This window comes from Oncorhynchus kisutch, unplaced genomic scaffold (genome assembly GCF_002021735.2).
Source record: "Oncorhynchus kisutch isolate 150728-3 unplaced genomic scaffold, Okis_V2 Okis06b-Okis10b_hom, whole genome shotgun sequence".
Taxonomy (NCBI): domain Eukaryota; kingdom Metazoa; phylum Chordata; class Actinopteri; order Salmoniformes; family Salmonidae; genus Oncorhynchus; species Oncorhynchus kisutch.
This window is the reverse complement of record NW_022261983.1, coordinates 4246656-4267880: the sequence shown is the minus strand read 5'-3', so window position 1 is coordinate 4267880 and position 21225 is coordinate 4246656. Positions and strand designations below refer to the sequence as shown.

Sequence of the window (21225 nt, the reverse complement as noted above, 5' to 3'; positions counted from 1 at the left end):
CTGTTGTAACAGCTTTTATGGGTCAGCATTGGATTTTTTTGCTAAATTCTCAAACTGGCACTTGCTCAGTGCTAAATTATGACTAAAGAAGCATGACGGTGTATGTTAGTTTTAAATATATGACCAACTGAATAAGAGCGTCTGCTAAATGATTAAAATGTAAACGTCTAAACACAGCATATCTAACACTGTATTTAAAATTGAATATTTATTCTATGTATGTTTAATTCTGGAAAGATTGCACTTGGTGGGACAATTTCTTGTACTATGTGTAACATTGTGTCGGCTACTGATGCACTGTACAAAGTGGTGGCAGGTGTGTCAGTCTATATTAGCGTTTTTATTTAAAACGCATTGTATCGTACTTACCCATGTTTTGTTATTTTTGAACTGTTTTTGAATAAAGAAAATGCATGCAAATGAACCTGTCATTGGAATGATATAGTCAGAATAGAACAGATTGTAATAATGTGGGTTTCGTCTATGGGTAAACAGTTTATTTAACGTCACTGGACACTTCTCCCTAGGCGTCAGTGCGCATTTTGTCCAATACTGTTGGAACACAGCGCGTGCGCAGAAAGCACTCAGGAAGTGAGAAACAAACAGCACAGCACAGCACAGCACAGTGGAGGGTGTATGTACAATGTAATCACTGCTTCAAACTTAACTTTAGGAAAGTAAGTCTTGATTTAAGTTTATATTTAGAAACCTGAACGAACATAATTTGAGCTCTTGTAAATCAGACTTGGCAAGTCAGTTAGCTTAGCTAGCTAGCCACTCAACAATTCCTTTTCAAACATATTCGCTTGGTAACTAATGTTATCTGTGTAACAAGTCGTTAACTAGCTAGCTAGTTGTTTCGTTACTATTTCTAGTTAGATAGCTAGCTAAATTGTACCGACTTTTTGCATTAATTGCGTGCATGTTTAGTAGCAGCCAATTTTTTTTAGGAAGCTCGATCCAATCTCTTATGGTGAAATATTAATACCGCTAACTGTTACCGGTATTTATTGCTGGGTTGGCATGTAGTGCAGTTTGATGCAACGGGACAGGTTGTTGCTAGTCTCGTGCACCAGACTTGCTGCCCTTCCATATCCTGGGAACGAGGTTAGGCTGCTGCAAAGGTTTCGTTTGTTTGAAAATGCAACTCCTGACCCAGTAGAAGTCATGCAATTTCATTGTGACTTTTTACAATGGATGGGTGGGAAATGCATCCTCTAACATACGAATGGCAATTAACTATTGGTATTTGAAGATATGATAAATCTGTTTCTACATTGCTTGTATGCAAACTACCTTTTTATTTGGGCAATATTAGAGGAACTGCGTATGTTGGCTTAATCCCCCATATCCCCCTATGAAAGAGGCCTGGGGGGCAGCCAGATTGATGACAACAGCGTCAGACAGCTTTGTGCTGAGACATAGTTCTGTCTAATGAATTTCGCTTGAAATGATGTTTGAAAACATAGTCTGTCTGTATCCATGGTCTTTTTCAGTATCACTTGTAAAAAATGGAAAACTGTAAAGAGGACTACAAGATTCAGTCTTTCGATTTGGAGACCCAGAATCTGCTGAAAACGGCCCTGAAAGGTCAGTCCCTAATGTAGTGATTCTGTGAAGATGTATATAAAGGTCTGTGTGAAAAATCAACACAGTCAGATTGATAATGTTTTGTTTTTACAATTAAGTACATAGTACAGTGTCATGTTCATTAGTGCAAACCGTAGCAATAGATTTCAAAAATTTTGCAACAGAAAAAAACTTTTATTGGGCATGCTCAGATGCAACCTTGCCGTTTCAGAGCGTTATTGTCAAATTTTGTGCCTATTGAACGTGACCCAGTAGCAAGTGTAAGTGTGGCTGTCTTTGGATTAGCCCTCTCTCTGCCCTCAGAGCCCAGCACGGTGGACCTGGAGAAGGTGTCCAATGTCATCGTGGACCAGTCTTTGAAGGACCAGGTCTTCAGCAAAGAGGCAGGACGCATTTGCTACACTATCGTTCAGGTATGGTAATAATCACCTTAAAACTACTTGCCTTTCTGGCTAATAGTAATGGTGGTAACAACAGTAAGGGGAATTATCTTTGACTAGGGCTTCACACCTAGGCCTAGAACATGGTGTGAACTAAAGCTGGAGTTTGACTGTAAACAAGGTCAAATGAGCTCCTCTCTAGAAGCTCAGATCTAAGATCAGCTTACCGTCTTAAAATCCTAACCATTTGGTGGGTGGGCAGGGTGGTGGGGATCAAGGGGTTTATCATTGTCAAATGGCAACTCAATCCTACTCAACCCAATCCTACTATTTTGCTCCCCGGGATCAGTGCTTTAACTTCCTAGTTGTGTATATCCATAGACTGGAACCATACAGATGCTTATGGCTGTGTATGATCTTGTTCTCTACCACACGTTGCAGGCTGAGGCCAAGCACAACAACGGAAACGTGTTCCGGCGGAATCTGCTCAACCGGCTGCAACTGGAGTTCGTGGCCCGGGAGGACACACGGCTTCGCTCGCTGCAGGAGTGGGTCTGCTTCGTCACCTTCATCTGCAACGTCTTCGACTACCTCAAGGTATGAGCCAAAACATTCCAGAATCCCTATTCATATTCTAACTGGAGATATCTAACAACCTATTCACAAGACTGAACTGAGCCAAGCTGTGCTGGGCATCCATCATAATTGCTGGAACCGTACTGGAAAGAACATTGTACAAGGACAATATCCAAAACCTGCGCAGTACGGTTCATCCCTATAGTGTGAATCGGGCATCGTACTCTCCAGTTTTATTTAAGCTATTTCTTCATGGATTTTTATGATTTTTTTTATCTTTATTTAACTAGGCAAGTCAGTTAAGAACAAAATCTTATTTTCAATGACGGCCTAGGAACAGTGGGTTAACTGCCTTGTTCAGCGGCAGAACGACAGATTTGTACCTAGTCAGCTAGGAGATTCAAACTTGCAACCTTTCGGTTAGTAGCCCAACGCTCTAACCACTAGGCTACCCTGCCGCCCCAAAATATATGCATAGAAGCTTTTCTTATCAATGAAATGTTAATAGGTCCTTGTGTTTTCCCCTCCCCAGGTGAACAACATGCCAATGGTGGCTCTGGTGCATCCTGTGTTTGACTGCCTGTTAAGGCTGGCTCAGCCTGACTCACTGAACAACGAGGAAGAGGTGGGTCAAATATGGCACAGCACCTTTTTTAGTATTTCAACTGAGGACATATTTCAATTGTCTCTCACTTCTTAAAGTGCAATATGTTGGTTATTTACCAAACATACATTTCAGATTAAAGAGAGAACCAAATTTAAATGTTTTTGCTCAAATGTCCGGCTTTATATAGTGGCTACTGTTTGAAATCTGAAAACAAATGTACATGCTATAGCCTGAGTACATCTCTGAATGTGATTTCCCCTTCTCTGATAATGATATGCGTTTGTTTAATATTGGTGCTCCTTTGCTTCTCCTTTCCTTCCCCCAGGTAGACTGCCTGGTGCTCCAGCTGCACCGCATCGGGGACCAGTTGGAGAAGATGGACGGACAGAAGATGGACGAGCTCTTCTACCTGCTGCGGGACGGCTTCCTACTGCAGGAGGGCCTGAGCTCCATGGCCCGTCTTCTGCTACTGGAGATCCTGGAGTTCAGAGCCGGGGGCTGGATGCTCAGCGACACGGCCCAGAAATACTACTACAGCGAAGTCACCGACTAGACTGAGGCTAGGCCAGGCTACAGTAGGTGGGTGGTGTTCAATAGGAACAACATGGGATTGGACGAGCTCGGGTTGGAATCTCCCGTTTCGTGTCTACTGAATGTGACCCTGAATGATTAGTATTGGGAGAGGGGCTGCATAGTGGATGATTCCAGAAAGGACACTTTTTTTGCTGGGCTTTGCCATGGGGTAGCCACTAGTCAGTCTGGTTAGCAGCAGGGATATTTCCACTAGCTAGATAGTCGGTTTGAAATGTGCAATTGTAAATGGTTGTTAAAAGGGTTTATTTTGGCGAGAGGTGTATTTGAATTGGATTGGTTTGAAGCAAGTTTGACTGAAATTCTGGATATTTTGTGGGTTTCGAATTGCAGTTTTTACTCCAGTCGAATTATTTATTATTAATCCCTTTGCTTTCTGACATTCCAATGTTATGAGACATTTCACTATTCTACATAAGTAGTTCAGATACACATTCCAGTCACGTGGGCTTGACCATGATTGAATTAATCTTATAGATCTTCTGCCAGTCGTTACTGATACTGTTTTCAAAGGTGATGATCTTCGTAAATGTTTCTACAAAGAATCTTGAGAGGTCTGCAGAACTTTTCGAGAGCTTAGACATTCATTAGGCCCAAGTGAATGTATGGATCAAATTATGATCTTACAATCAATGCTTTACAAAATAGGCTGCTTTTACACAGACAGCCCAATTCTGGTCTTTATTTTGTTTTACCAGTAATTTGTGTTTTTACCAATCAGATTAACTATTTTGCCAAAATTAGGTGAAATATCAGAATTGGGCTGCCTGTCTAAATACAGTCATAGGGTCCAAATCAATTGGACAAAATACTTTACAGTCAACTTTTGTTTTAAACGCACCTGTTGTTTGAGTGGTAGATTAAAATGACTGAAAAGCATTTTGGCTAGAGTTGAGGGATTTTTGACAAAATCAATCAAGCAAAAGATTAACACAACGCATGTAACTCCACGTGGGTCCACCCTGCTGCCAATGACTCTTAAGCCTCTTCGTTTCCTCTAAGGTCAAAAAGCACATGACGAGAGGGTGACAATTTGGTATTATTAGGATTTGGGACCAAGAGATTTGTCATAAGTAATTTGTAATATTTCCTTTCTGAAAATATCAATATATTTGACTTTTTATGGTCTGAATCCTAGTTTCTGAATTGTTAATATCACAAGTTTATCTGAAAAATAGTTTTGTAGTACATGTGATGCCAATATAGACAGTAATATTGTCAAAGCTGGAAGTTATAGTCAGTTTTTGCTGATTCTAATAAGAACAACTAGTTTTGCAGATGTTTTTGTATTCACAAGTCTCACAAGTACTGTACCTCTTTTAAACGACATAGTCCACACTTTGGTGCTACAAAATGGATGCCGGCTTTTTGCTTTCGGCTTGGGGAAACTGAGCACCACAATGCAAACATTTATTCAGTTTGGAAGCTGAGAATATTACTGCATTATAGTGACTTTATAAGTTCTGTCTGGCTGTTCACTACTCGTTGCTGTTAGATTTTCAAAACAGTAGTACGTCTGAGATTCATTCCACCAGCACTAAGCTTTTACCAGCTTCACTTTATTGAAGAAGTCCACATCTACTAGTTTTTGTAGTTCAGAATATATACGTTTTATAATGTTTACACTGTGTGCTGACCGAGTGCTTTAATATGCTCACAAAACCAAACACGGTGTCTTGGAAAAACCACTGCACACAATCAAGCAGCAGACTATTTCTAGGTCCTGTTCCAATATCTTTAACATTCATCTATCCTTCCTTCCTCATAGTAATCACTGATCTAATGTGATCCATTGCAGATATTTTTCCTACCCTAGTTATGTCAGCTCAGTGATTACTGCAAGAAAGTGAGGGAGGCATGGGGAATCGTTGATAATTCCAGCAGGGACATGAAACTCTTTGAAGAGGGAAGAACCATATAATTTTTTTGAAGATATGATCACAAATATTGTGTTAGTTAGTAGGCTATTTTAGTAACCTCTGTTGGCCCTAGTGGACAGTTGTCGAATAGATTGAAAAGTTGATTTGGTAATAGTAGTTGTGGAATCGGAATAGTAACACTTGGGTGACTGAGTTAACTTTTCTATTGTTTTACATTTAGTTCACTAGATTAGTGTTTCTCAACAGTTTTCATTCAAAACTGTGGTTCTCAGTGTACATTAAGCAAGCACTAAAATAAACTTGTTGGTCATCCACTAGTTTGAGCATATTTGATAGGGCCATGATGTTGAAAGAAGATTATTGAAGTAAATGTGTATATGCTATAGGGCCTATTTATTGCTACATAAAGACCAAGTATTCAAAGTAAAGTCATTCAGTAGAAACCTAATTTAGACAGGAAGTGCAGCACTCACAATTTGCCTACTAGTGGTTTGCGTACATGCCATTTGTTTTACACAGAATTACCAAATAAGTTTGTACATTTATCTACCCAAGTAGATATATAGAAAGTTTGAGTTCACTGCGTGAAGACAGAGCTCAGTGTATATTTTCCTATAAATATTTCCATTACTGTAGTTGGGTATCTGTTCAAATGTCAGAAGTACCAACATTGGTCAATTTCATTTTTGCTACTGCTGTACATTGACTGAAGATGAATAAAATGTAAATAAAATGGACCTGGGTTTTACCTAAGCTTTAATTTATTTGAAGATGTCACTGAATGCACCTATATTCTAGATACAGTATGTGATCATGTCATTTAATGTTTTCACAATCATTCTTTATTGAACCATAATACAATGTTAGTAAAAGAAGCCACATTTACAGTAACTGTATTTGTGGTCAGTATACTTGGATACACACCATTCCAAATATTTCACAATGGAGTCCAAGAGATTTATATTTACAAAGCCTGTCAATGCCCTACATTGACAATCTCCCATGATGCACAAATGTCCATGATGTTTTTATTTTCCAACAAGGAACTCCATCTCAAGTTTGACCAAAGGGACAATGGATTGAATTCCTTCCAGTCCAAATGGTCCCATTTTGAATGCTGCACTCAGACTTCATAGTCGACTACCACCAGCGATAGTGGGCGTAGGCTCTGTTGGATTCAGCCATCTTGTGCAGTTCGTGTTTCCGTTTGACCACGTTGCCCTCCTTGGAGAAGGCGGCCAGCAGTTCCTGGGATAGTTTTTCGTACATTAGTGTGCGTCTGTGCTTGTTGTCCCGGCACTCTGTGATCATCCACTTCATGGCCAGGAAGCGCCGCCTGTTGTCTGTCAGAGGTATGGGCACCTGCAGAGTGGAGAGGGGCAATACAGGATGTCATTACACATACTGTATGAGACTAAAGATACATTACATTTGTCATGTCTATTGTGGAGAATAAAGAGTTGATGTATATTTTTCTACAAACTATCACCCCAAGGTTGTGTTCATTAGGCAACAAAGACAAGAAAAAAGACAAACAGGGAGGGACTACCAGAACCCCTGCTTTCATTATGTTGCAGAATGTTTTGCTACGTTGTGAACTAATGAATGTGACTCCGTAGAAATGGTGAGAGTACTGACCTGATAGAACTTGCCCCCTTTCTGAATGCTAGCCAGGCCAATGACAGGCTTGCAGTTCTCCAGAGCATGGTGGAAGATGGTGTATGGATTACACTCGATCTCTGCCTTCTTTCCCTCAGGGGCTTTGTGGTACTTCTCCACCTGTTTTCTCTTCATGTTCTCCAATGTCTGAGAAGAGAAGGATGGGCATTAGTGTATATTTACATTACTTGGCAAACTATATCAAACAGTCCCAAAGAATCCCACTATACCTGTGTGATGATACCTTTGGCAATAATCTTGTCACCATCTTTCATCATCATGTTGACAAACTTGCTGTGAAGAGAAAGAATAGTGATGAGCTGTAATTCAGACTTGACAGGGTAAACACACAACCACATGACTGAGCTACATGTATTTCAGTGTTTGTAGGCTTATGCATTAATGTGTGTTGGGGTTAGGTACCTCAGCACAGGGTCGTTGAAAACAGAGCTGGTAACAGAGTTGGTGGCTGCCTTTATGGGCCTGACAGATTTCAGCTCCCTCTCCTCTTTCTGCTCAGGTGTGAGCTCAGTCTCTGGGATGTGGTACACCTCTTTCCTAGGCTCAGGCTCCAGGTAGTAAGGGTTATACCTGCTCCATCTCACCAGGAGTACCCTAAAGAAGCATGAGCAACAGAAGATTATGACACTTCATGTTTAATAGTCAAATACAATGCAATGGTTATAGCATATCATGGACAATATCTATACATGATCATTTAACCATCTAATGTTGTTTGCAGAAACATATGGGGTAACTACTGTTTCTTAACTCTGGTACTGCCTCGCGCCCTGGATCAGAGCTACAGTGTTTGCTTGTTAAAATCTACATGAACAAATCGTTTCCAGCCACACTCACTCACACTGATTCACAAACTTGTTCTTACAGGACGGGTGATTTTGTATTTTGCTACAATGAATACAGTGGGTGGCATGTCTCTAAATAAATACTAAAAAGTTGAATGTAAATGTCACTGACTGTAGGTAGCTAACGTAGTTGTAATAAACTTGTGCAATGACAAGTGTCATACTAGTGCAGTATCACAGTGTTAAGATACACATCCATAGCGTCGTTAATCAGCAAAATTATAATTACCTTGGTGTCCAAGGTTTTAGTAAACCTGTGACGGAGGCAGCCATCTTGGAAAGTGTGGTGCGAAGACCCCTGGGTAAGCTCCCTGTTAGATGCCATAAAGCAAAACTAATTTCTATGATTTATTTTCCAAAATAAAGCATCATTCAGCTAAATATTTGAATTTCTAAATTTCACACCAAACAATAAATGCATATTTTTCTAGGTTTTATTGAAAACGCAGACTGCGTGATTCTCGCGCATAGTTGCACACATTGGTGATGTCATCACGCGATGTTTCCAATGCTATGGCGTACCAGGAAGGGGAGACGCTAGAATCCTGGCTCAGTGAGTGAATTAACCTATGTATCCAGTCAATTCATTTATATTATTAGCATATTGCATTGAATGAATGGAGTGAATGTATGAATGAAGTAATGAAGAGTGCAATCTGTTGAACTGTCTGCAATCCTCCAGGGCTACTGCCTTCGAGGCATCCCCGTTATAAGATCTGTGTTAGCGTTGTCGTTCGAAGCAGCCGTTTCAGGAAAGCTGTGCACTGAATCTGGATCAGTTGTGGGAGGCGGACATTCAAGCATAAACCCAGGGGATGTGGCCACTGCACCTCAGCTGAGCTCCCTTTTGATATCGAGAGTTAAGACAGCTAAATTGAGGATTGTGATTTTGATATCAAGCGCATATCTTGTGTTGGTTGACATATATAATTGATAGCCTTTCGAGGAGCTGGTGGCACAGATAAAACATCTTTGGTGGTGGCTTCACTGCATGTATGCGCTTTGTGGTATAGTAGCCAGTGCAATGTGGATGATGACAGTCGAATTCTTTACTGTCAGTGTCCGGTTGTTCACATGTGTTGTCCTTTCAACAAGTCGGTCAACTCTCAACTCTAAAGACATGTGTTAAACATGTTTTATTTTTATTTGATCTCACTATAGATAAAGCCACCCATCCAACAAACAGACAGGAAGATTGGGAGTACATCATCGGTTTCTGTGACCAGATCAATAAGGAATTGGAAGGGTATGTTACTTCCTGATTGACCTGATACCATTCAGTATGTATTAGCTTCATTTGACCCATTGCTATAGTATGTATAGGAAATGGGCCAATTTAACCCAATCTCTTTGTGCAGTCCCCAGATATCTGTCAGGTTGCTGGTTCACAAAATCCAATCGCCACAAGAATGGGAGGCGCTTCAGGCTTTAACAGTGAGTATTGTTTGTTTGTACTATTTAATTTCATCCACTATTCTGTTCTAGTCCTGAGGCATAGCTGTATGTACTCATATGGTGTATACAGCCTTGTCTCAGGGCTACCTATGTGTCCATGTGTTTGACCAAATGTCCACGTGTAATTCTCCAAGGTATTAGAAGCATGTATGAAGAACTGCGGGAGAAGGTTTCATAATGAAATCGGGAAATATCGGTTTCTGAACGAGCTGATCAAAGTTGTTTCTCCTAAGGTGAGTGGACTTGGTATTCTGAATGCGTTATTATATTCTTCTTCTATTTTCCTATTGTTCTGTGTGTGAATACATCAATGACAAAGATCTGGTACACTTCTATCTAGTATATGGGAGACAGAGTACCAGAGAAGGTAAAGACAAAGATTATTGAGATGCTGTACAGCTGGACAGTGGCTTTCCCCAACGAGGCCAAAATCAACGAAGCATACCAGACACTAAGGAGACAGGGTAAGACCTGGTTTCCACTAGTTACCACAGCCACTATGGCTGGGAATTACCAGGGACCTCACGATACTTAGCTGCCGATACGATATGTATTGCAATTCACGCGATTAAATACTGTGATTTTATTGCGATTCGATGTTCCAAACATATTGCTCACCATATGTCTGCTGCAGAGGGCCAAGAAAGCCATGACAACACGTTTTGATCAGTCATGGAAATAAAATAGCTCATAACAAATTTGCTCCCTATTTAAAAAGAAGATGGAGAACAAGCTATGAAGGAAAAATATGGGAGTTTTGGTTTTATCTACAGTAAACTAGCACAAAAATAATATTTGGATATTGTCGATACGATATATCGTCAAATTATATCCTGATACCCGTACGGGAGTTGTAGCGATGAGAAAAGATAGTAGCTACTAAACAATTGGATACCACGAAAACGGGGTAAAAAAAAAAGTAAAAATAATAATAATTATAATTATATCCTGATATGTCACTGTATCAATAACCGCTAGTTTTCCTGCTTAATACCATTTAATTTCAATTCAGGAAGTAAACTGATATTCTTCCTCAATTTTCCTCATTGATTTGAAATGGAACTCTGTTTGTGATGAATAGTCTCATAGAGTTATTTTGAGTTATTTAAAAAAATCGTATCTGTGAACTACCTTCCGTTCTTCAGGCCTTGTAACTATGGACCCTGAGCTCCCAGTGGACAAGACTCTGATTCCTTCACCCCCCACACGTCCCAAGAACCCTGTGTTTGACAATGAGGACATGGGCAAGGTGAGACACTGGGTTCAGACTGAGTGTATCCACAGTACTGGTCTTTAATCCTGATCCTAGAGAACTACTGTATATGTGGTGTGCAGTCTTTTGTTTCAGCCTAGCACTAACACACCTACTTACAACAATGGTAATTTGACAGAGACATGCCTTCATGTGTGTTTAGCTACTAGCAGAGCTTCTGAGGAGCAAAAACCCAGAGGACCTGCAGGAAGCCAACAGGCTCATCAAGAACATGGTGAAGGAGGTGAGAGACAACGACATGCCCTTTAAGTGCTTATAAAGGCGGTTGTAAAGAGCCGTAAGCTGTTGTGAATGCTCATACTCAGCCTGTGACATACCACCTGTGTGTTTATAGTCATAATGGGTTCATAAGACTGTTCTAACTAGCTTTGAGTGGTAATAAATGCTTATAGAGTATTTTATCAGCCCTGAATGCTGATTGGCTGAAAGCCATGGTATGTGAGACCACAGGTATGAGGAAACATTTATTTTTACTGTTCTTATAGATGTTTATAATAGCAATAGGTCACAGAGGGGGTTGTGGTATATGGCCAATATACCACGGCTATGGGCTGTATCCAGGCACTCCGCGTTGCATTGTGCATAAGAACAGCCCTTAGCCGTGGTATATTGGCCATATACCACAAACCCCCGAGGTGACCTATTGCTTTAATAATTCATCATGGGATAATAAATACACTGTATAATTACACACAGATGGAGCTTAGAAAATGTGATCATAGCCGATCATGCATCCATGTTAGTAGTTTTCTATAACACTTGTATTGTTCTGTTTCCCAGGACGGCTGAATGCATTTACAATATAACTGTTGCGCATGCATATAAGGCTTTTATAGCAATGTGTAACAAGTCTTGAACATCTTATTAACCCTCATTCTCCCAGGACGATGTCAGGGTTCAGAAAGTGACCAAACGCATCCACACCCTGGAAGAGGTGGGCATCAACGTCAAGCTGCTGAGTGAGATGCTGTCCCACTACGACAAGGACAGGTCCTCCCAGTCAGACAGAGAGATCATCAAGGTGTGTGTTCCGTTCAGACTCCACACACATCACACTTAGCCCTAGTTCAAACACCGCTCTATCGCCGCACTGAACTAAAGCATTTAACTTTCTCTTTGGGAGAGCAGGGATAGAGTGCCTTGTGAAGCCATAGTGCGCCTCGTCTGACTTTTGACAATAGTTGGTCAGCCTCTGCTGCTCTTTCGGCGCGGTGCGGGTGAGGCACACCTCTGTTTCATGCAGTTCTGCCAGAGCAGTTCTTCCACTGTCAGGAAAAATGGTCATGCATATTAATATATGTTAATTGCGTGCAAATAAAGGTTGCTTGGCTACCACACCCACAACGGAAGCACAGTCATGGCTGATACGCAGGTGGAGGACGTCTGAGAGGTGACTGTTATGCCTGAATTCAACCCAAAAGCAACGAGTATGTCTGCAGTGTTGAGAGAGCGGTTGTATGAAACCAATTGGTATGTCACCAGAGTTCTCAGCCATGCCAGCCCGTTCTTCAGGTCTATTCAGTTCTACTTGCCAAAAGTTTGGCGACTGAACTGTGTGTTACTTAGATACTTGTCCTCTTTGCTTGCTGTGAGGCATTAAGGACCTTATTATGTATCACCTCAGGCTATAGCCAGTCCTTAACACAGTTTTACAGCTAGTCCCAATTTGTTCCCTACCACGTCTGGATAGGTATAAGCAGTTTAGTGGTGGAGCTTCTATCATATTGCTAACTCCTTACCTATCTGCAAACACCAAAGTGTTAGGACCAATGGGACGGGAAAGGGGTAGGGAGCGAATTAGGAATTTCTGCTAGAATGATACGAGCGTGGTAGACTTTGATGTTATGTGAAATTAATTAGAATTGTAAACTGTCAGTGGCTGATTGAAGCATGTCGTCGTACATTTCCTGTAATACCAGGAACTATACGACCGCTGCGACAAGTTGAGACGGGCTGCTTTCAAAATGGCCACAGAGACTGAAGATAACGACACAAGTTTAGGTGAGGAAATACATTTGTTATTTGAATGTTTTTCAGTCTCTTAGATTGTTATTTGTTGTTCCATCTCTTAACCTCTGACCTTTGCCCTCTAGGTGACATCCTGCAGGCCAGCGATGACCTCTCACGGGTCATCAACTCCTACAAGAAGATTGTCAAGGGACAGACTGTGAATGGAGACATCGAGGATCCTAGATCTGCAGCTGGTGAAGGTGAGTGATGGCACGTAATGTATACACACACACACACACACACACACTTTCATATCTTTTCATATCACTTTCAGAGCAAACTGTTTCCTTTCTACCTCCTTCGATTTCAATTCCTCTCTCTGCTTCCTTCTACATCTCTCCACCTCTCCTTCTTTCCCTCTCTATTCTACAGAGACCACAGGGAACAGTGACAACACAGAGACCTTGATTGACCTGGCTGGCATTGACGTTCCAAACTCCACCTCTCCTCCGCCTGCCCCTCTCCCATTGGTCTCCGATCCCACTTCAGCCAATCACCTGGGGTTCCCAATCCCTGTCTTGCCTCCTCCTCCAAAAAGGTTGGCCGGGTTGCATGCCAGTCAGAACAGCAGCCCCAGCCACCCAGCCACCGACAAGGCCCTCAACGCTCTCTCTCTCCTTGACGATGAGCTGCTATCCTTAGGTACCTCACTGACCTTGCATTTTATGGAAGTTATGTGTAAATGTATTCTTGTTAAATATAGGCCATATTTCCTATTTGATTTGTATTCTAAATGTATTCATCACCAATGTTCAGACAATGCCCCATGGTACTTAATTTCATTATGCCAGCAGCATCCCACTGCTGGCTTGCCTCTGAAGCCAAGCAGATCCTTGGATGGGAGACCAGATGCTGCTGGATGGGGTATTGGAGGGCCAATAGGGGGTACTCTTACCTCTGGTATAAGGGGATCACAATGCCCCAGGCCAGTGAGGGGAACATTGCCTTGCATCTGGTGCAGTCCTGGCTAAATTCCTAATTTAGTCCTCATACCATCATGGCCACCTAATCATCCCCAGCTTCCAGTTGTCTCATTCGTCCCGCTCCTCCCCCCTGTCACTATTCTCCAAGTCGTTGCAGTAAAAGATAATATGTTCTCAGTCAATTTATCTGGTAAAAGAAGAGTCAATACTCATGTCCTTTGTGTGTTTTTTCAGGCCTGAACGATCCAGTTCCTTCTCTGAACAGCCAATCAAAACCAACGCTGAATGAAATAGCGAATCCGTGGACCTCCTTAAAGGTAGTTCTTCCTGATAAGGACCACAATGGTCAGAGCATTAAAAAGCATGACTTTTTTTCTACTGTCATTTCCTGTGTCTTTACCAGTGAGGAGTTTTGAACAACTCTTGTGATACATTGGGTAGATTTGTAAGTGTCTCCTCCCTTATATCCATCTCCAGGCTCCTGACCCTGGCCTGGACTTGTTTGGCACTATAGCAGGGCCAGGCCCAGTATTTCCCCCAGTCCAGCCAGCGCCAGCCCCCGCCACGGCCCCTGTCACCCACAGCCTCCAGGACCTCCAAGACCTGGCCATGCTGGACTTTGGAGAGCCAAAGAGGTGCTCAACTAACCTTACTCCCTTCACTTCATTGGAAATATTGTAGATCACTTCAAGGTATTATATTACCCACATTGAATTAGATCAGGTGCTTCAGCGCATGGATAAAGTGAAGCAACACTTCTGAGGTAATCCGAAGTCTCAGGGTTGTCATATGGGATATGCTTAACACCTCGCCAGTCCTACAATCTAAGCTAGATGCCCTCAATCTCACACAAATCATCAAGGAACCCACCAGGTACAACCCTAACTCTGTAAACAAGGGCACCCTCATAGACGTCATCCTGACCAACTGGCCCTCCAAATACACCTCCGCTGTCTTCAACCAGGATCTCAGCGATCACTGCCTCATTGCCTGTATCCGCTACGGAGCCGCAGTCAAACGACCACCCCTCATCACTGTCAAACGCTCCCTAAAACACTTCTGTGAGCAGGCCTTTCTAATCGACCTGGCCCGGGTATCCTGGAAGGACATTGACCTCATCCCGTCAGTTGAGGATGCCTGGTCATTCTTTAAAAGTAACTTCCTCACCATTTTAGATAAGCATGCTCCGTTCAAAAAATGCAGAACTAAGAACAGATACAGCCCTTGGTTCACCCCAGACCTGACTGCCCTCGACCAGCACAAAAACATCCTGTGGCGGACTGCAATAGCATCGAATAGTCCCCGTGATATGCAACTGTTCAGGGAAGTCCGGAACCAATACACGCAGTCAGTCAGGAAAGCTAAGGCCAGCTTCTTCAGGCAGAAGTTTGCATCCTGTAGCTCCAACTCCAAAAAGTTCTGGGACACTGTGAAGTCCATGGAGAACAAGAGCACCTCCTCCCAGCTGCCCACTGCACTGAGGCTAGGTAACACGGTCACCACTGATAAATCCATGATTATCGAAAACTTCAATAAGCATTTCTCAACGGCTGGCCATGCCTTCCGCCTGGCTACTTCAACCTCGGCCAACAGCTCCGCCCCCCCCGCAGCTCCTCGCCCAAGCCTCTCCAGGTTCTCCTTTAACCAAATCCAGATAGCAGATGTTCTGAAAGAGCTGCAAAACCTGGACCCGTACAAATCAGCTGGGCTTGACAATCTGGACCCTCTATTTCTGAAACTATCTGCCACCATTGTCGCAACCCCTATTACCAGCCTGTTCAACCTCTCTTTCATATCGTCTGAGATCCCCAAGGATTGGAAAGCTGCCGCAGTCATCCCCCTCTTCAAAGGGGGAGACACCCTGGACCCAAACTGTTACAGACCTATATCCATCCTGCCCTGCCTATCTAAGGTCTTCGAAAGCCAAGTCAACAAACAGGTCACTGACCATCTCGAATCCCACCGCACCTTCTCCGCTGTGCAATCTGGTTTCCGAGCCGGTCATGGGTGCACCTCAGCCACACTCAAGGTACTCAACGATATCATAACCGCCATCGATAAAAGACAGTACTGTGCAGCCGTCTTCATCGACCTTGCCAAGGCTTTCGACTCTGTCAATCACCATATTCTTATCGGCAGACTCAGGAGCCTCGGTTTTTCGGATGACTGCCTTGCCTGGTTCACCAATTACTTTGCAGACAGAGTTCAGTGCGTCAAATCGGAGGGCATGCTGTCTGGTCCTCTGGCAGTCTCTATGGGGGTGCCACAGGGTTCAATTCTCGGGCTGACTCTTTTCTCTGTGTATATCAATGATGTTGCTTTTGCTGCGGGCGATTCCCTGATCCACCTCTACGCAGACGACACCATTCTATATACCTTCGGCCCGTCTTTGGACACTGCGCTATCTAACCTCCAAACAAGCTTCAATGCCATACAACACTCCTTCCGTGGCCTCCAACTGCTCTTAAACGCTAGTAAAACCAAATGCATGCTTTTCAACCGGTCGCTGCCTGCACCCGCATGCCTGACTAGCATCACCACCCTGGATGGTTCCGACCTAGAATATGTGGACGTCTATAAGTACCTAGGTGTCTGGCTAGACTGCAAACTCTCCTTCCAGACTCATATCAAACATCTCCAATCGAAAATCAAATCAAGAGTCGGCTTTCTATTCCGCAACAAAGCCTCCTTCACTCACGCCGCCAAGCTTACCCTAGTAAAACTGACTATCCTACCGATCCTCGACTTCGGCGATGTCATCTACAAAATGGCTTCCAACACTCTACTCAGCAAACTGGATGCAGTCTATCACAGTGCCATCCGTTTCGTCACTAAAGCACCTTATACCACCCACCACTGCGACTTGTATGCTCTAGTCGGCTGGCCCTCACTACATATTCGTCGCCAGACCCACTGGCTCCAGGTCATCTACAAGTCCATGCTAGGTAAAGCTCCGCCTTATCTCAGCTCACTGGTCACGATGGCAACACCCATCCGTAGCACGCGCTCCAGCAGGTGTATCTCACTGATCATCCCTAAAGCCAACACCTCATTTGGCCGCCTTTCGTTCCAGTACTCTGCTGCCTGTGACTGGAACGAATTGCAAAAATCGCTGAAGACTTTTATCTCCCTCACCAACTTCAAACATCAGCTATCTGAGCAGCTAACCGATCGCTGCAGCTGTACATAGTCTATTGGTAAATAGCCCACCCTTTTTCACCTACCTCATCCCCATACTGTTTTTATTTATTTACTTTTCTGCTCTTTTGCACACCAATATCTCTACCTGTACATGACCATCTGATCATTCATCACTCCAGTGTTAATCTGCAAAATTGTAATTATTTGCCTACCTCCTCATGCCTTTTGCACACATTGTATATAGACTCCCCCTTTGGTTTCTACTGTGTTATTGACTTGTTAATTGTTTACTCCATGTGTAACTCTTTGTTGTCTGCTCACACTGCTATGCTTTATCTTGGCCAGGTCGCAGTTGCAAATGAGAACTTGTTCTCAACTAGCCTACCTGGTTAAATAAAGGTGAAATAAAAAAATAAAAAAATTAATAGTGTGTCACATCATTACATTACTAGATGCTACTCAACATTATCCTGAATATGGTACAAATCAACATGCTCTTGATTGCACACTTGCCTGTTTGATTTAGTTATGTTTCCAGAGAGAGCTCATGTTGTTTTTCTGTCATTTCCAGTTTGCGTGTTGGCAGCGGATTCGGGATGGCAGCCTCTATGGGGGCCGTAGTACCACCCTCCTTGGGGGCCATGGTACCCCAGGTCCCCCTCTCCTCGACCTCCCTCCTCCCTGGCCCCATGCCTGGCTCCCCTGCGTTGTCCCACACCAAAGCCCAGACGCTGAGCTCTGCCCCAGGCAGCCCCCTGTTCAGCTCCCTCTCCCCCTTCCACCACTCCTCCTTCCAGGGGGGCAGCCCAGCCAGGGGGCTAGGACCGGAGGCCTCCCTGGGCAACGTGCACGTCCCCCTGGAGGCCATCAGACCCAGTGAGTACTGGAGATAGGGGGGAGGGAGGTAGAGAGAGGGGAGTGTGCAAAGGGAAATGGGACATGCTATATATCCTCCTGTGAAATTGAACGTTGTTTGTCTTTTTTAACCATTTGATGTCCACAGTACACTGTCTGGATAACATTGATATAGCCTCTCACTGCCTCTGTCCCCTCCAGGTAAAGGGCTCCCTGTAACGGCCTATGATAAGGATGGGGTGCGTGTGCTGTTGAACTTTGCCTCAGACTGTCCCCCTTGCAGACCAGACGTGCTGGTGTTAGTGGTGTCCATGCTGAACACTGCACCACTGCACGTTCAGAACGTGGTCCTTCAGGCCGCCGTGCCCAAGGTAACACACAGGTGCAATATACACATGGTACACACACACTTTGTTCACACTTGCTCTGTCTAGGTGCCATAGGAGCCTACAGCCATGTCTCAGGGCAATGTGTACACATGCACTCCTATAATACTTACACATGTGTCCACTCCTGTATACTTACTCACTCAAACATTATATCATTTCATCCAAACAAAAAGTGATGGGGTCCTCACTCAAAAATATGTTGCCTAAAGCTTCATTTTTGTATTTATTTGTATTATTTTCACTGCATCAGGGATCAAGTACACAGGCTTTGCAGCCATCTTCAGTGTGTAACTTTCACACACTCCTTAACCCCTCCTCTCCTTGTCCTCCAGTCCATGAAGGTGAAGCTGCAGCCTCCGTCAGGAACAGAGCTGCCCCCCTTTAACCCCACCCTCCCCCCGGCCTCCATCACACAGGTCATGCTGCTGGCCAATCCCCTGAAGGTAAGAGCAGGGCCACGAGTATTTCATGGTAAGGTCACATGGTCAGGGAACAGTCATGATCTTCCTAGGGCCCAGAGGTTTTCTGATTAAGGTCACATGGTTAGGGAGCAGCCCACTTCTCTAATACACAAGCCAGAGTCACTGTAGGACTAGGGCTCTATCTCCTCATCTTTTCAACAGTATTGGAGGTTCAAGGTCCCTCCTCTCTGACTTTCTTATCCAATGCGGTTTGGGGAGACGGAGAGGATTTGAGGAATTAAGGAAAGATTCATTGAGAGAGGGGCTAGGTCTTTTTGGACCTGATGGGCTTCCATCCTCTTTGTAGTCTTTGTGAAACCACTTGCTGACCCTCTTCCAACGTTTGCCTCTTGCAGGAGAAGGTGCGTCTGCGCTACAAGCTGGCATTCACTCTCGGAAACAGGCAGTGCTCAGAGGTGGGCGAGGTGGACCAGTTCCCCCCGCCAGACAGATGGGGTCACCTATAGCCACCCCCATACACCACAGAGCCGAGCCAGGACGGGCCAAACCAACACTCCATGATGGGGGTGTTAACCACACATACCCCAGAGAGAGAGAGATGAGGATAGGGTGGGAGAACTGTGCTGCAATGTTACAGTACCAACATAGTGCTACTTACCAGCCAACCATTCTGTTTCTTTTAGATTGTTTTGATATTTACCGTCTTTGTATTTGCCCAGTTGCTATTGAGACAATTGTAACTTTGTACATAACATAATATAGCATACATGGCATACACTGACGTTCAATAGCTTCCAGAGCTTGTATTGAATATTATTGCAGGACAGCATCTCAACTGAAGGGATACAAGTGCTTTTTCCATGTTTCAGAAATTGATACAAAGATGTGAAGAAGTGTCACTCTTTATTTGTTATTAAGTGTGTTTATTAACTGAGAACATCTACAAGGTATTTTAGCAGGCCAGCCAGTTGTCCCTTATATACAGCACTGCAGGACATTTCCTAACAAACGTAGTCCCGCCCACAAGACTTGCTGGCAAAGGAAATATAACTAACACCACATCCATTATTATGACGAGATACATACATACAGTGTATATACTGTGTGTATGTATGTATGTATATATATATATATATATATATATATACTGTATATATGTCAATGTTTATACCACAGCATTGTTGAATGCTTGTTTCCAATGGGCTAGAAGGGCATTCTAGAAAGGACATTATTATTCAGAGCTTATAACTAGGGAAAAATGATTGATTAATCCTATAACTGGAATATAATTTGGTGAAATCTGGTAATCTTATCCGGAGGACTTGCTAGCTAGTATGTTAGCTCAGAGTAGCTCATACTTAGCTTGAGTCAAGATACAGAAAGTTATGTTGATTAGATGTGGGTGCTAGCTGGCTGTTGACAAAAGCCTCGAACATGATTCCATGAGGTGTTTCAGTATTTCTTCAGTGCATATCCAGTGATCATGCTTATTAGACATAATTGTGGCAGTTATTATTATGACATTGTTTTAAAGTGATGTATATTGTATTTCTCAATGATATTAGTTAATGGGTTTTCTGGACCTTCTAGGTCTAATATACAGCTACTATTTTGATGACTGGGTTTCCTAGCAACACTGTAATCAATATTGTGGTTACTCCTGGCGTGCTTCTGTAAGTTATCATCATAAATGCATACCGTAGCTGGTTTTTATTCTTTGGTTTAATGTACGGGTTCTTCTTATGCTCCCTCTGATGCTCGCCATCTGGTTTAACTATGATGTTTGAGCTTTCAGTGGTCTGTCAACCAGAGTTAAGATATCCATTAGTACTGAGTTTTAGGATGTGTATTATTTTCTCCATTGTCAGTATTGAAATTGTATTTTTTATTTATTTCAGTTGTATTTCAGTGCATCACTGAATTGACCAAGCTTAACACTGGCTGAAAGTGTCATCTGACACAAGTTGGAACTAACATGGAGGAAGGTGAAGAAACCATGAGGTCAAAATCATCCAGTAATATTGAGCCCACAATAGGACAGTGATTTCATACTTCGTCGATGGTGAAAGGTTGATTCGCTAACCTTCATCCTAACATTCAAAGGAATGGACGGATATGAGAATATGGTGGAAACGTCTTACCCATGCTTGCACTAATACATTGCTTTTAAATCCACACTTCAGGAAGGTTAGGGAATTGGGAAAACAGCCAGTTTGCCCCCTTCCTCCCCATGTCCTCGCTCTGGTTGTCCCTGACTTGTAGCATTGTGAGAGGCACAATAGCTCTGTACATAGGTGTACTTATCGTCTGTAGTCAGATGTGTAGAGGTCAATGTGATGTGTAAATGTCTTGAAAGATGTTTTACGATTGTACATACTGTGCTATTTGTTTGTTGCATGAGGAATTAAAGGATTTTTGATCTGGTGTAATTTAGCTTATTGTACTCTTTGGTCTTTGTTGTTAGGGCATTGCTTTTCTATTCATACCTTAGGCTAGTAAATCAGGTTGACTTAAAGGTCATACTTATGCCGGCATCCACAGCGTTTACTGTGAATTTGATTTGAGCGAATGTCAAGGAGATTGTTGACAGTGCAGTGTGCTTGTTGAC

At 43.0% G+C, this 21225-nt stretch overlaps 3 protein-coding genes across 7 annotated transcripts; 2 read left to right on the top strand and 1 right to left on the bottom strand.

Annotated features, from left to right (window-relative positions):
• The first annotated feature begins 523 nt into the window (after window positions 1-523).
• On the top strand, window positions 524-6372 carry mif4gdb (MIF4G domain containing b). Of its 5 annotated transcripts, none has more exons than XM_031814254.1 (6): window positions 524-634; window positions 1497-1590; window positions 1894-2003; window positions 2412-2567; window positions 3079-3171; window positions 3479-6372. In XM_031814254.1, exons 2-6 carry the CDS (start codon window positions 1512-1514, stop codon window positions 3704-3706), a joined length of 666 nt encoding a protein of 221 aa, XP_031670114.1. In that variant the 5' UTR covers window positions 524-634; window positions 1497-1511; the 3' UTR covers window positions 3707-6372. The 5 variants fall into 5 exon arrangements, with proteins under 5 accessions (XP_031670114.1, XP_020333422.1, XP_031670112.1 ...); XM_020477833.2 differs by having other exon boundaries at window positions 1876-2003; XM_020477834.2 differs by having other exon boundaries at window positions 532-677.
• On the bottom strand, window positions 6364-8645 carry mrps7 (mitochondrial ribosomal protein S7). Its single transcript, XM_020477831.2, has 5 exons — window positions 8379-8645; window positions 7707-7898; window positions 7514-7577; window positions 7263-7430; window positions 6364-6986 (listed from the first exon to the last, which is right to left on the bottom strand). Exons 1-5 carry the CDS (start codon window positions 8420-8422, stop codon window positions 6765-6767), a joined length of 690 nt encoding a protein of 229 aa, XP_020333420.1. The 5' UTR covers window positions 8423-8645; the 3' UTR covers window positions 6364-6764.
• Window positions 8602-21050, top strand: gga3b (golgi associated, gamma adaptin ear containing, ARF binding protein 3b). The gene is made up of 17 exons (XM_031814250.1): window positions 8602-8702; window positions 9311-9395; window positions 9508-9583; window positions 9739-9837; window positions 9945-10068; window positions 10750-10853; window positions 11020-11100; window positions 11761-11898; window positions 12797-12878; window positions 12971-13087; window positions 13260-13529; window positions 14045-14127; window positions 14288-14445; window positions 17523-17827; window positions 18008-18177; window positions 18528-18638; window positions 19013-21050. Exons 1-17 carry the CDS (start codon window positions 8636-8638, stop codon window positions 19121-19123), a joined length of 2181 nt encoding a protein of 726 aa, XP_031670110.1. The 5' UTR covers window positions 8602-8635; the 3' UTR covers window positions 19124-21050.
• The last annotated feature ends 175 nt before the right edge of the window (window positions 21051-21225 follow it).